This window comes from Trachinotus anak, unplaced genomic scaffold (assembly GCF_046630095.1).
Source record: "Trachinotus anak isolate AG129_WGS33_773 ecotype Australia unplaced genomic scaffold, CSIRO_AGI_Tana_v1 ptg000001l, whole genome shotgun sequence".
In the NCBI taxonomy this organism is placed as follows: Eukaryota; Metazoa; Chordata; class Actinopteri; order Carangiformes; family Carangidae; genus Trachinotus; species Trachinotus anak.
The window spans coordinates 16,370,681-16,386,670 of NW_027273852.1; the positions used below are offsets into that span (position 1 = coordinate 16,370,681).

The 15,990-nt window shown below is 41.4% G+C and overlaps 1 protein-coding gene across 4 annotated transcripts in view; it reads right to left on the reverse strand.

Annotated features, from left to right (window-relative positions):
- Positions 1-1,605: 1,605 nt before the first annotated feature.
- LOC139622922 (protein FAM124A) overlaps positions 1,606-15,990 on the reverse strand; it is a 29,431-nt gene continuing 15,046 nt past the window's right edge. For 2 of the 4 annotated variants that reach the window (XM_071480641.1, XM_071480668.1), the window contains 2 exons: positions 9,432-10,207; positions 1,606-2,753 (listed from right to left, as the gene is read on the reverse strand). In XM_071480641.1, the coding sequence (XP_071336742.1) occupies positions 1,932-2,753; positions 9,432-10,207 (1,598 nt within the window). In that variant the 3' untranslated portion in view covers positions 1,606-1,931. The remainder of the gene's footprint in view (positions 2,754-9,431; positions 10,208-15,990) is intronic. The other 2 variants (XM_071480649.1, XM_071480659.1) reach the window with 1 other exon arrangement.

Genomic DNA, 15,990 nt, shown 5'->3' on the forward strand with positions numbered 1-15,990 from the left:
ATTGCATCATTAAAGGATTTATAGTCTCTGGTGGCCAAAAATTTGTAAAACCCACTACCAGATTTCTATTTTTTAAATGTTATGATTATATAATAATTTATATTGTCTTTATTACTCTGTAGATTTCTGTGCATGTGCTTTTTATATTTGCTAAGACTAATTTATTTTAATGTTTTCTTCTTCTTCTTCTCCTGATTATACTTTTAACTGCCCTGTAAAACCACTTTGAGCATTGAACATTTGTTGTTTTTAAATGTGCCCGATAAATAAATTGAGTTCACCTGTTTTACAAAAGTATTGAACATGCTTCACTCTGTAAGCCCCTGAAACTTTTCATATTCACATTTAGGTGAAACAGGCATGGAGTAAGAACTTGTTCTGATCATTACACTTACATATGATCATGAGTAGACCAAAGTGAGTCCCTCTTCAGTTTCCTCTTATTTGTTAATTAAGGTGTTGGACCATTTAAGATATAACTACCCTTCCTGTCTCTTAAATTTGCCAAGGAAAGGAACATTTTGGCATAAATAAAAGTGAAAATAAGCACATTTGTTGGATCCTGCTTTTTTGTTGTCATTATCAAACTGGGCAACATTTACCGTATTTAGTACTAACTACCTTGGCCTGACTTTCGGTATCTTCTTCAAATTTCAGCTGCTGATGTGATATTTTGATATTAATGGTGAAAGTGTCATTCAAAGGGAAAAAATAATGTCAGAAAATTATCATCCATGCAGCTCTATGCAGTTTTCAGCTCATTTATGGTAAACTGATTGTATGGTTCAGTCTCACTGTTCTCATCAACCAGCTGTTTTCAGTGAAAAGGCTCAGATAAACCTACTGTACACTACCTGTCCACCACCAGACAGCAGACAGACTAAGTTAGCTACAGCTAGTGAAGAGAGTGGAAGATTTAGCTAAAGGGTCAGATATTTTTCTCAGGAACTGGTGGAGACCACACTGAAGCTAACAGGAGAGTGAATGTTGGATTTACATTCATCAGATTGACTCAAATATGACTCCAAGTGAATAAGATGTGCCTGCTAAATGTGAAAGAATTCAGTTGTTGCAGGCTGTGTGTCTGTCAGCTGCTCCCAAATGGCCAACAAAGCAATCTACACTCCAAGCTAATAGGTGGCAACAACATGGTTTTGGTGGAGGCCCTCATTGTTCCCCACTTAGCTGGTGCACAAGGCACAACAGTTCTTAAGATACAGATAATCCATGAAGTGACAGACTCTGCTACAAGTCAACTTCAAGTTCCAGCGCCTCAGGTCATCTCTTATCAGGTATCAGCTGACTGAACCCTCAGTTTATTTTTTCAATATACTTCAATATACTACGTCAATTACTACCAACCAGGATGAATTTAGTATGAAATATATAAGTGCCTATCAGTCAGTTTGTTGTAATTCTCACTAAATCAGATGCTATGGCTTACAAGCACTAACCTGCTTTCACTAGCATGTCTGGAGGTACCACAGACTTTTTACTCTGTGTGGATATTATCCTGTATGTTAAGTGTATAATATGATCACATTCATGCTCAAACCAAAACTGTTATTTAAACACCTACAGGTAAATTAAAAAAAACAGTCGAAGTTGGTAAGTTCCCTTAAAGAAGTGGTGTGTAGCACACTTGAAAGGGAAATAATTTTATTGAATAGTGTATCTGTACACAGTTATGTGATTGGTCCTTTAAATGTGTAACTTCATTTACTTATATGACCTGACATTAACAAAGCTTAAATCTACATGCAAAAAAGCAACATTCACAAATACACCATAACATTAAATACAGTTTGTGCTGCGCTCCAGTTCATACTGTCACTGGCCTGTAGTTTTACTATCAAACATCAGAGGGCAGAGTACAGCTGTTTTGGCTGTCTCAGTCCTTCAGACTGTCATTACTGGTAAGCGTGAGTCGATCAGATGTAGAATTCTTGGTCTTCTTCTTCTGCCTTGTCTGCCTCTTCAATCGGTGCACTAACAAAGCTGCAGCTGTCAGACTGGTTTATTGACACATCGCTCAGGGATGGAGCAGCACTTGTGGTCACACTGGTGCTTTGGGGACATGACCCCAAAAAGGTAGTAGACGTGCTGTTGGTGGAGAAGCTGTTTGGAATTCGGCCCAGGGTGGCTGCTTTGTAGGTGTTCTCTGGGGTGCCTGCAGAGAGGGAGGGTCCGATGTCTTCGGGTGGCGCTGATAATGGCCGACAAGTCTGTGGCAGGCCGGATTGGACGTACGCAGACACCACCGTGAGGTCTACACTGCTGACTGGTTTTACTTTGTTCCCTGTGTCCACGTCTGTCTCCTCTGCCCCAATCAGAGCATCCACGTTGAGCCGGAAGGGCGGGATAAGGGAGGAGCTCCTGTTAAGGGAGTGACTCCTGTGATTGGGGCTCGGGGAAGGTCCAGGAGAGGAGCAGGTGGAGCGAGAGCTGGCTGAGCCAAAGTTGGGTAGAGAGAAGAGGGAGCTGGACCGGTGGCCCCTCCACTGGGTCCTCCAGCTGTCCGGATGGTGCCGGTCTGGCCACTGCTCCTGCTCATCAGCGTCCTCACAGGTCAGAGGTAGGGAGATGTGAGAAGTCGGGTGGACTTTGGGATGGGATGTCACTCTGTGATGATAACGACGGTTCCTGTAAGAGGAGGCGCTGCGGGTGAAGGTGGATGGAGCCGAGGCTGGTTCGGTGACAGTGGATGATATGCGGCAGGGATCTTGTCTGTGTTTGAAGTGTGCACTTTGAACCTGACCAGGAAAGAAAAGGAAACTAATGAGCATATGTACTGTAGAATGTGAATTTAACTTGACTGATATGAGACAGTTTTACCAGAGAGGTCAGAATATCTCATTTTAGGTTGATTAAATCTAATTTGATCTTACAAGAGATACAAAAAATATGTGAAGCACCATTTGAAATACACTATTAACCTTGTTTCAAGTCAACTGGTCTTGATGGTTTTTTTAGTAGGACATTCAAACTATTTTTAGCAAGAGCTTAGAGCCTGACCGAATCTGAGAAAATTGATTTGTGGGTGGAGACTGAGAGGTGGAATGATGTTAGAGCTGAAAAGAACAAGTCTGAGCAGTGTATTATTATATTCATCCCACACATCCTTGAAGAGAACACTAGATGGCTTTGCTTCAAGAACTGGAGCACTCTTACATGCATGCAACTACATATATGCACAAAGAAAAACCAAACACAAAAACACTGTAATATAATCTTAACAAACGCAAACAATACTCAAATAATCTGCCATGACAGTCCAAAGATATCTAGAGCCTCCAATTTTTTTAAATTACATCAGTCACCTTGCATTAACGTTTCCCTCACCTTTGTCTTTTCCTTACAACTTGGCCCTCCCACTGAAGATGCCAGGAGAGATGCAAGTAAAAGATGCAAGGAGAAAGAAAACGGACAAATGTATTTTTAGAGAAATAAGATGTCCTCTCCTCTGAATTGTCATCTCAGGCAACAACTGCCACTGATAAAGTCTCTTGTATCCTTGCTCACGGCTCCTTAAAAAACCCTAAGAGAAAAACTGCAAGCTCTGGGATGCCCTTTGAGATGGAACACCGGAACAATTTCCTGGTCAAGCAAGGACTGATCAAATCAGGGAATTGAGATGTACCCAGGATTTCCCAAGCCTTCCCACAAAGAGGGGTTGTCACTTGGTTTCAGACGTTCTTCAAAATGTTCCTTCCACCATATGCCGATAACCCTTACTAAGCACTGCCTTTCCCTCTTGAGTTGTTTGACAATTTGCCAGAACCTTTTTGAGGCCATCTGTCCTCATCCACAGCTGCAGACTGTCTGGCCTTCAAATACTACTGCTTCAGGAGCCCCATGGGCCAACCAGGACTGAGAAGACCTTGTTTCAGCCTAACAGCCTCCTTCATTGCTGAGCCTCCACCAGCAGGTTCTATGGTTGCTACACATAGAAAGGCACTGACAACCTTCTGGCTACAACTCAGGGCAGCTGCAATAGCACTGGGGGCTTTGAACATACACTAATTCTTGAATACTTGTATTCAGTGTCCCCAGTCTCCCACAGATTTGTCCAGTTTCAAGAACCTTTATCTTGAATTTCTGAAGTTTCATTACTTCTTGCTAATTTTCAGTTCAGATTTCGGGTATCTCCCCATTTTTGTTTGATACTAGCACATTTCTTCATACTTTGCTTGAGCTTGAAGGTTCATTGTTGACCTGTTGAAATGGCACTCTCCCATCTTGTTGTATGTTGTGTAGATGTAATGAAATATGAGGTCACAGGGGATACAAAGGAAAGAGGTGCATATTCAAGGCCATTAACCTCCCTCTGTGGACTCTCATGCAACCAAGCACTCCTCACGCTACATACAGCCAGCAGAGCAATAGAGGAAGGAGTACAGGGGAACCCCGGGGTGTACAAAGGCCCCTGCATGCCCCCTGTTCCCAGCCTGGCCACTTTATGAATCACGCTAGCAGCTGGAGAAGTCATTATTGTCCAGAGGAGCCCCATGTGTATCACACCTTCATTTATGGACCAAAGTATCTCCAAAGTGTACACCACAGAGCTACAGTGTCATCATCCACAAAGTCAAAGTATCAAGCAACAATCCTCCATTCTGACATAAATGTGAAAATGTTCTTGTTTTTAACATGTAAGGCAGCTGTAGTAGTATTCATTTCATTGCCCTGTCAGTGCAGTTTCTCGTCTATGTTTTCCTTCTCTGTAAGTTGATGTGCACAGGCCCCTCCTCCTCGAGACACTGATAGTTTCTCCATGTTTCTGTTCTAAAGTCTGCTCTGTCAGCCGGCTTTCCAACCAAACAATACCAGCAGAAGCAATAACTTTCCATACGGCAGCCTCAAGACAATTATTTCCAAGTGCATGGGGATGAAGGGGAGTTTGCAGATTTCCATATGTTCAGATTCAACAACAATAAATATCATGGAAGCAAAACTTAAAATGCCCTGAGAACGAGAGTTGAACTGTGATTTACCATATCCTCCTGTCAGACTTATGTCAAATACAGGAAACAACTGATGTCTGTGTTTCTGCTGATCATGATGGCTTGAATACAAATACCTGTATAGTGCATATAACTTCAAGTATATTATCCTAAACTCATTATTGAGAAATTAATACAGAAATAACATACATAACAAACAAATAACATTTGCTGGTTTCGCCATTTTCTGACATTTTATAGGCTATATGATTAATTGATTACATGAATCAGTTCATGGTAATCCATCCAAATGTAGCAGAGATCTTGAAATCAAAAAATCAACCTCATGGTGGCACTACAGTAAAGGTCAGCAGAAAAGCAGAAAACAGTGAAAACATTGACCAGAGTGCAGTTCGTTAAGCTAATGGCTCGTTAAGGGGACGACACCTGTTTATGTGAGTGTCTCGCTGAGTGGATGCTGACAATCAGACCAGCTCTCTCACTATCTGCTGCTTCCACAAATGGTGGGTAGGTGAGTATTGCTCCCCTGTGTGTGTTTGTTTGAGAGGTTACTATTGTTATTGAGGTTGTAGTGGAGTATGTATGAGGGTAATGTGAGAGCTTCAATGAGGGATAAAAGCACACCTTTCTTCTTGCAATTGAGTCCTACAAGTCTTTAAAAAATGTATTTCAGTGTGAATGTACCGAAGCAAACAGCATGAAAAGCTAAAAAATATGTAACTGTCCAAATACTGATGGTCCAGACTGTATTTCAAAACCTGTTTCAAACACCACACAAGCTAACTCGTAGAGATTAGTTGTTACTAAATATTTTCACTCAGTCGCTGCCAGGTGTAGTTTGAAACTAGCTAGTAGTTACGAAATACTGAGGAAGTACTTGACAGCAAAAGCACTGACAACATAAATCCACCAACAGGGAAGGTAGGGGTGTGTGTGTGTGTGTGTGTGTGTGTGTGTGTGTGTGTGTGTGTGTGTGTGTGTGTGTATGTGTAACAAAGCCCCAGTGTTTTCCTCTCCCTGCTCAATGTCTCTGTTCTTTTCTAAACCACCTTTCCCCTGTGTTTCTGTTCTCTCTCTCCTCTACAGTCCACTTCCTCCTGTTTATCTTTCTCTCACTCTCTTCTTCACTTTGTCTTTCTTCTTCTTTGGTTTTTCTTTGCTCTGAACCAAGAAGCCGTTGTACGGCTGCATACTTATCTCTCCCATACAGGAAAGAGGACAGCTGTGAGTGTTGCTGTCTACTGCTGAGGCTATGATTTAAAACTTAATCGCACTAGAGGGAGGCCACAGCAGAACACGTTAGTGCGTACGCTGTTACGCTGCAGGTCCACTGCACATTTGTTATTTACTAAAACTGTTTCTGTGCATGTTCGGATGAAAGCGACTACCTCTGTCTGCTAATACGACATGACAGGACCTGTCCAGTTTTCCGTGAGGACAACATGCTACAATGATGGTGAGGAGCCGCAGCAGGGGGTGCTGGGTAATGAGGTTGTTGACATGCCGATGATTAGACCCTTACTCTTGTAAGCTTTAGTTATCTTGGAATAAGGCAGGTCAGGCGGAGATCTGACCTCAGCAAGCCAAAAACAGCACAACTGAACATTAATCCTCAACTGTGCAATACTGCAGGGGCAAGAAAATGAGTGATTTCAGTTAATAAACAGTTCTCCATCTGCCCAGCAGTTTGGTTGTTGCTGGTTGGTGGCGGTTTCCAAAGCTATGATCCTATTACAGCTGAAACGATTAGCTGATTATTTGGTTAATAGGTCAACAGAATATTAATCTGCAACTAGGGCTTAACTATTTTCATCATTGAATAAGATGTCAGTTATGGTCTTAATTAATTGATTAGTAAAAAATGCAATATAATCACAATTTCCAAATGTCCAACTGCCCAGAACCCAAAGATTAATACAATCATAACAGCAGTAAATCATTTCATGTGAGGAGCTTTAACCAGTTAATGTTTGAGATGTTCACTATAAAAATCAAGAATAAAGAAAATATTCACATTTAAAGGGCTGCAGCAAGAGAATCTTGAAATCTTTTGATGTAGTTGATAATAGTTGATTAATCTTCTGTTGAGTGACTGATCGACTAATCGTTGCAGCTCTATCTGCAACTATTTGAATAATCAGTGCATTGCTTCAGACATTTTTCAACAAAAATTTAATGTTTTTCTGATGCTGTTTGTCATATACGATAGTTACCTGAATATCTTTGACTTTTGGGCTGTTGGTCAAACAAAACATGACATTTGAAGACATCACCTTGGGGTCTACGAATTTACATTGGGCATTATTCAATATTTTTTGATGTTGAGATAAATCCAAGAAGATAATTGGCAGAGTTGCTGCCCTAGATTCTATAATAGGCTAGAACAGTAACAAGCTATCAGAAAATTGTATTGTCTTTTTGTTCCTATCCCTCTGACCCTAAACACAATAGGATAATGAAGTTGGAGGAGTTATTCTAGGCATGCAGCGTTCTGGAAATAAAAGTCTCATTTATTTTCTGTATAAATAATGTTAGGTGACTGACAGATGGGGCACTTTCCTAGGCTTGGGTGGATATGAAACTAGTTGACTCATCGTTGAGCAGGTTGAGCAGCTGTGTGAGAAAATATTGGTTATTTGATTAAAAAGTCAAGTCGGCCTGATGGTGGAGTGGTTAGGGTGCGTACCACATGAGTGGATGCTCTTAGCAGGCGAGAGCCAGTTCGACTCCCGACCAGCCTGACTCTTGCCTGCGTGTCATTCCCCCTCTCTCTCTGCCCCTTTCCTGTCCTATCAATAAAGGCAAAAAATGCCCCCCAAAAAAAAAATCTTTAAAGAAAGTCAAATGTACAAGTCTGTAGACATGAAAACTGAGGGACAGAAGTGAAGTCTGACTCCCAAGGTGCATTTCAAGAAAGAAACATCCAATCATGGTGCTAAAAATTCTGTGTTGTGCAACGATAATGGCAAGTTGGGCCTACAAATTACAAGTTGACAAAACAGTCAGTGGTTTAAATCAGTTCCCTTTCAGATCAGATTCTGGATCAGTTAGTTTGTGTTCTGTAAGTGCTCTGAATGTGGTACAGCTTGGATTTATGCCTGTGACTGGCTGCTTGTCCACAGCAGACTGAAACTCATGGGTATTGCAGTATTTTGAGCCTGAACAATAAATTGGCTGAACTGATATTATTTGACACTGGCAGATATTTTGTATGACACGTATCAAGAAACTGCAGTGCGTCAATGCCAAAGATATGTTTGGAGTAGTGGTAGTTGATAGTTTGTCCAGAGAGAGCACTGACAATGATCTTTTAGATGTGAAATATCTTTCACAGTACCTATCTTTATCTTTTGTCAAAAAAAGTGAAATTCCTAACTTTCGCTGGATTTAAATCCATCTGTCACACCAAACTGATACAAGACTGTCACAGTTATGCCAAAAATGATGGTCATAAGATAAACATATAGTGTTATTATATTATCTAGTGTTCTTATGTTAGGATATCCTTAAAAGAAAACTTTGTAACTACAGAGGGTAAAAATACTTCGAGAAACAGCAGCCCTTCATATATTGTAACTTCATGGTAAAACACATATTTATAAGCTGTTACAGATGCTGAAGGCTGATCACATGCTCCTCTGCCTCCTAACCACTTCACTGTGTCACTTAGGACAGGGTGTAATGCAGAGTGCTACAGTGTCGAGGAGCACATGACTTCAGGCCAGGTGGCAGTTCAGCATCATGCATATGGTCCATTGTCATGACAGATTAGTTTATTGTTTCCCTCAGTGCTGTTCCAATCCCAGTAATGGACTGCAGGTTAATCGGATTGAACTTTCAAAACTACTTACCTCCCACTGCCTGGACACATATCCCCTCTGAAACTGATACCCTCCAAACCTGTGTGTGTGTGTGTGTGTGTGTGTGTGTGTGTGTGTGTGTGTGTGTGTGTGTGTGTGTGTGTGTGTGTGTGTGTGTGTGTGTGTGTATTCCTTCATGCATTTCTACGCCTACATTGTTGTGTAATCCTCATGAAGGAGTTACAGTATATTCATGCAGACTTTCATCAGTCTGGATGATGGATTGATTAAGGAGACTCGATGCTTCTTATTCTGCTGTATGAGTTTTAGACTTTTGGAGATAAAACTGATTTCAATAGTAGAAAACGATAGATAATGAAAGGTTAGTCTTGATTTTAGGCAAACTGTGGAAAAAAAATCATTTTAATTCTCCTATTTATGTTTCAGAAGATATGAGCCAAAAAAGTCTTTTTAAAAGGCCACATGGCACCAAAAACAAATCTCTTGTTTTTTAGTTGGTACATTTTTTTCGACTTTAATTGAAATCAGCTAAGTAGTTCTTGGGATATACTGATAACTAATTGCAAATATATAAGACATAATTTCTGTACACCCAGGATTTTTTTGGCCACAGGTAAAACCTGGCGCCAACAGAAAGCCCTCTCACCTGCAGGAGGATTTTATTTCCATCGTAGTCCTCCGTCTGCCAACGGACCTCACTGATTGGGCTGCAGGGTTGTGGCAGCAGGGGCACCAGCGTCCCAACATCCCGTACCCTCACCTCCATCACTGCTGAATCCAGCACCACTGGACTCTGACCTCGCGGGAGCCTCTTAAATGACAACTGGATCTCCATATCTAGGTTGGAGTACACTACAAAGAAGCAAAAGTCCTCCTTCTTCTGTGCTACCCTCCGCTGAAGCAGCAGCTTGTACAGTCGCACCATGTCGACATAATTTTCATGTCTGCAATAAACAGTAAATCTCACTATTTCTTTCCCATAATGCACCTGTCGCACAGCCCAGAGCGGTGTTCCAGGAGACAGAGTGAAGAAGTCCTGACTGCATGGTGTCAGCGGTAGCATCCGCCGGCCATTGCTGACTTTTTCCGTGTGGTGGTATCGCCACGGTGGCCTCTGCAGAGCACGGTGCAGCATCAGGATCTGCTCATCACCACCATATGCCTCCTGGAGGAAGACAATGACCGCTAAGGCTGGCTGGCAGGCTTCTGTCGAGCCGCCGTTTTGGTGGTGCTTGGGCCAGGGCCGCTGGGAGACTGACGCCCGCTCTGAGACTCTGAAGAGCTGCAGCTCAGGGTGAACCCACGCCAGCACAGCATCGGCAGCATGCTGCAGGAACTTGCCCTGGCCGGGGTCAGCGATGAGATGGACACTGACAAGGAAGGGATCCTGGAGCTCGCCCATGGATAACTCACCTCCACATACAACATCATCAACAAGAAGAGAGTGGGAGGAAAGGGCAAGAAGAGAAATGGGGTGGGGGAAACATGGGTAAGAGAAGACAAATCAATCTTTTTGACCTAGAAATCACACAGGCAAACAAAGAAATGTTTATGGTCAGACAATAGGCTCATATGGTTCTTATAAAATCCCTCTTTGTGATGCCCCCCCCCCCCAAACATTGTCTCCTGTAAACAAAACTTTAAATTAGGTTCAATTACAATGTAGTTTGACATTTAATACCAATATTTTTGATGGATTTCTTAAGTATATGGGAATGGCAACTAGTTAAGTAGTTAGGAGAAGATGTCCTGGTTATGGCAAAGAAACTATGGTTCAGGGATGGTTGAGGTTAGGTAACTATAATGGTGAAGGTTAGAGACCATAATGAAGATCAAACATAAATTGCATGCATGACACAGATGTTCTATTCATGCATGCACCACCACAACCTCCACATCCTTCCTTTTTTTGCAGTGACACTCAAAGTTGACACTAGATGTAAACCATATGTCACAGATTCATCCATAATGAATTTAATCCCTTTTCCCCAATATGTTCTCTATCCCACTGTCTCTTTATTTTGTTTACCTCTTTGTTCAAGTTCTCTCATCCTTTCCTTCCCTCCTTCCCTCTTCCCACAGATCTCTCACTCCTATCCTTCTCCATTTCACCACAACTAACTCCATGTTTACCTCTCTCCCTCTCACATGCTCCCTCCTCCCTCATCTGCAGCAGACCCATGTGGAGCAGGGCTCCTCTGTGGAGGATCATTAGTGCCATTAGGAGGTCATTACTGAAGCCTGGAGGAATGTTCCAGACCACAGCAGGAGTGATGCATTCAGGTGTAGCCACCTCCTGAACCCCCGACCTAGAAAAGCTCAGCACCCTGGCGCAGGTGCTGGAGAACTACCACCGACATGTTCCCAAACTGCAGTCATATTTAGCCAGTGTTTTCGTTCTTGCAGTTATATGAGCACACTCAAACAGTATCTCCTCTCATCGCCATGTTTTCTCATTCTTTCTTTTGTGAGCACTTTTCCTACAGTCTTTATCTGATTACTCAGGGGATTTGTCCCATTTCGTTTGTGCTTTGAGGCAGTTTTGGGAAAGGACACACAGACTTCTTGTCCCTGGCACAGCAGACTGTTTGAGTGTTGCCAGAATCCCTCCATGAAACAGAGAGGCCTAACAGGGACAGGTTCTGTCTCCTGAGTCCTGCTGGCCTTTGCAAAAGGACAGTTTCTACTTGACCAGAGAGGCGACATTTACTAAATGTTAAGATTAGGTTACAGTGAAACATTGCTAAAAGGTGGCCATTCGAGGAGTAACAGCAGAGTCAGCTCAGGATCCAGAATCATACACAAGACAGGACTTAAGGTCGATTCATTTAAAATATTTTCAACAAAGTTTTAACAAAAGCAAAGTGTCAGGAAAATGTAAAACTGTTTTCAATTTATGACCATTTCTTAAGTTTGTATAATACTGTTATATGTATAAACTTGGTGTAAAACAAAAATTAGATCATCTATAGAAATGTTTGTGCATTAAGTTGCGTTTCATTCTTCAATTTAGTTTAAATGAGGCTGAAGTATAAACACTTTTGGATAAGGATGTTCTCAGTGTCCTTGAATGTCTGAACAGGTTGGACTGATGGCAACATCACAGATTATGTCTTCACCCTGATTTTATATTCTCTATTTTTAAAGTAAATCAGTATGGCAACATTTTCAGGCTGCAGTTGAGACCATTAAGAGTCTGCAGTGTTTGTACTTGTGGCTTTCGTAGTATAAATGAAAACAACTGCAAACATTTGAATAAACAGACCCTCGATTTGCATAAGGAAAGTCCCCCTAACAAGCACTTTAAAGGGGAAAACAACAGAAGAAACCTCATGAAGAGCAACAGAGGAGAAATCCCTCTTTCTAGGCAGACAGACATGCAATAGCTGTCACGTGTACAGAATAGACCAAAATATCAAAATTACAGTATGTAGAATCAGGATGAGTGGATCAGGAAGCACTCTGATGGTCAGATTCGCTGCCAGTCTTACTCTGCCGAGGACGATGGGAAGTGAGCTGAGAGCTTTGAAACTACAGGAATTCAGGCAGTGGCACTACCTAAAATTTGAAATTATAATTATTTCCACAGTCTGTGTTCATGACTCATTTGTAATGGACAATATCCCTACTTGAATGTCAGTCATTGACTTTTACAACTTCTGTTACTTAAAATTGTTAGAAACTAAACTTTCTGTAAACAGACTGGATAAGGTGATTTGACACTGGATTCTGATTTGATCAAACGCCATCAAACCCGAACACAAAGTGTCCTTGTGTGGCTGAGTTTGTCTAATCGGATTAAGACAGCAGCATCAGGAAAGATCCACTGCAGGTTTAAGCTGTATGCCAGGGCACAGACGACTTGCCCCAGACACACACACAGACACACACACACACACACTCTCTCACACACAGTGAGCGCACCGTGTTCATTAACGACTGCCTGATCCCATTAGAATCAATGTCTGTCTCCCTGACATGTGGGTGGCATCAAGACGGCAAACACAGGGATGATAGGGATCTTTAAGGGTATTTACTGTACAGCACATTGTACTGTCAGATACACAGCTTGATTTCTCTGTGCTAACTTTAACAACACACAGCTCTCAGCTGTTCAGGAGTCAGAACTGCAAATGAGCCGAAAACACAGACCTTTATCTACGTTCTGCCACATTGGAACTGATGATAAACAATAAAGCAAACAGAGCGGCAAATATAATGAGTTACTCTTGCTTTGATTCAAAACATCTTTCATCTAAACTCTCCTTCCTATCCAAACGTCTCACTTCCAGGCTCTTACCTTTCTTTTCCATTGTTTTTATTTGTCTATTTTTTCCATGTGTTCACCTGTTTTGTCTCTATCGTTTTTCTTTCCCCACCTCTCCCCAGCACTACTTCTTTATCTCATGTCTCTGTATCTATCCAAAGTTCTCAGGATATCAGGAGCTAAAATGACACAGGGATTAAATAACAATCTAAGTTTGGGTCTGGATCGAGTCCACGGACAGGCTGCCACACACAGTGAGGACCACACACTTTACTTCTGCCTGATCGCACTAGAATCATTATCTATCTCTTTGGCATCTGACATCTAGACCCAAACTACTGTTTGAAACACAGGGAAGACTGGGATCCAATTAGATACTCAAACCCTCCTTCTATCACGGACATTTAGAGGCACCCATGCCAATACATAAACTACACAAATCATTTTGTGTTCTAACTGTGCAGTACACAGTACAGCTCCCTCACTCATTTTAATCCACTAACCACTATGATTGCGGAGCAGGAATATTATTGCAGAGCACAGCAGCAAAACAATATCAGGGTAACTGAGCAAGCCAACATCCTTTGTCATTTTAATGCACTGCATGGGCCAATCAAAGTCCATGGGAACATGTCCTACCAGGTCACAATGAAATTATTTTTTCTGCAAAAACGTGAATGATAATTATATAACTTAATAGGCTGTTTGTGCTGTAATTACTGTGCTGTACCATGCACTTACTGCTGTGTCTGAGCTGTCCCTGTCCTTATCACTCCCTGTCACTCAACAGAGCGCTCATTAAGATCATCAGTATGTGAGGTTTAGCAACTAAAGCTAAGATGTAAAAAAGCAAAAGCTGACATGAGTTTTTTTCAGAGGATGTAGGGGAGATAAAAGTCCTAACATGAGTATATGGCAATTTGTATTGTATTCCACTTTGTTTAATCTATTCGAATATTTTTTCTGTATTTTTGGGTTATATCTTGGTTCTATTAATTGGATTCTTTTTAAAATAACCTCAGTTTATTAGGAACACCTACCTAACAGAAAAGCAGTCTATTATAACAGTCCTGCAAAAAATCCAACCCTCATGACGGTTATAATAATAATATATATAGAAATACAAACTTTTCGTTGATTTAACTTCATGATCATTTTGGAGGCTGCAGTTTGTGGCGCTGTTGAACTCTACTGTATCGTTTCTGTTACTCAGCCTGGGCTTATTGATATAAATAGGGTGCAAAGTAACCTGTCACGATAGATAACCTTTTTCTTTATTTAATACTGCCTTCTCCAAACCCTAGCTTTCTTGTTTGTCATTCTTTCCATCCACTTTGATGAAGAAGCAGACCTTTTGGGAAAATGAATTTGTTTGTAGGTGACTTGACTTATCTCTTGTTGAGATAAGTTTAATAATCTAAATTCAGAAGATTCACAGCTGCGTCTGTCACAAATACAACAGAAGATTCACTCAGCAGCCAGATGCACAAGGTACTGATTTGTATTTCTTGGATACAACTCAGTACCCTGTACATTCAGTCTGCGGCTTTCCTTTAGCAATAAGGGTTAATGGGGAGCTGGCACCAAGAAGAATAAATGAGAGATTAAGTCACCCCAATCCTGTGAAGGGAATGAAGGGGGTTTGTGTGTAAATCTCTGGAGGAGTGTGTCTCTAAGCTCTTAATCCACTCGAGTCTTCAAGCTGATGCTGAAGTTCTCATATGACTGACTGCATACACATTCATGCATGCACACAGCCACCCTCAGCACACACAAAATCTATTTGCTCCTTTATAGACCGTCCTGTCCTTTCTAATTCTCAGAGGCTTTTACCTTCGCTCTGTGTTTAAGTGTTAACCGGCAACACATGCTCGCAGCCATACGCACAGATGATGACGTGAGATAAAACAACACGCCTTCCAGTGGCCCCTGCACATATGAGAGTGATTAGCAGCAAAAACTCTACTAGGGCCTCAGAGTGTGTTTTGTGTGTGGGTGTGTGTATAAGCACTGCAGTCACTGCTTTAGCTAGCTTGGCCCATAGTCTAAGTCAAAACAACTGAAGGAGGAAATTCAAGATGGGGGCCCCTTTTTTGTCGTCTGGTAAAAAGAAAGAGAAAAAAAGACAAACACTCATACGTCAGTTTGAGTGGTGCCAAGGAAATGAAAATGTAAAGTCTTGACTGTAATATAAAGTTCTGTAAGTTCAGTAAAACCCTTACTGCTTATTATTTCAAAGAGTTAAACACACAGACGTGTTACTCTGATTCAGATTCTGTTGTTTTTCTCCCAGTCTCCCATGTAATTCAACTATGTGAGGGACACGTTTATGTTCTTATCGTCAGAAAAATTCATGAAAAGACCAGAACCAAAAATGCTGTGTTCCTACTCAGAAGTAGAAGTAGTATTTGTAGCATTAGTAGTAGAAGTAGTAGTTGCAGTAGTGTGCTACAGACCAGATTTGGTCTATGAGAGAAAACAATAATTACACGAGTGTACATGCTGTGTTTAAACCATTTCTGCCCTAATTACCTTGAAATTGATGCAGTCTGTGCTACATATTTCCTCATCATCCTTTGCCATTCCCCCAACAACAATATACTAATTTTTTATTTAAGGGGGCCATCAGTAAGTGAGGTAACCAGTCAGCAGCTTATGAAATCAGTTTGAGACCTACGTGCTGCTGAAGGGTTTGTCTGTATTTTTTTCAGTAATGCCCACTCTATTGTGAATCTCTCTTCATCTGTCTCTCATTTTCTAGCTGCGTTTCAAAGCTTATTTGAGATCATATCCAAGCAAAACCAGCACGATTTGCAAACATGCATGTGAACAGACTAATGGGCAGAGGGAGACCCCTTTAACTTAAGGCTATTGCAGTCATCGTCCTAATGAGCAGCGGACAGTTCCTTATGCTGCAGATACTCACCAGAGCACCAAA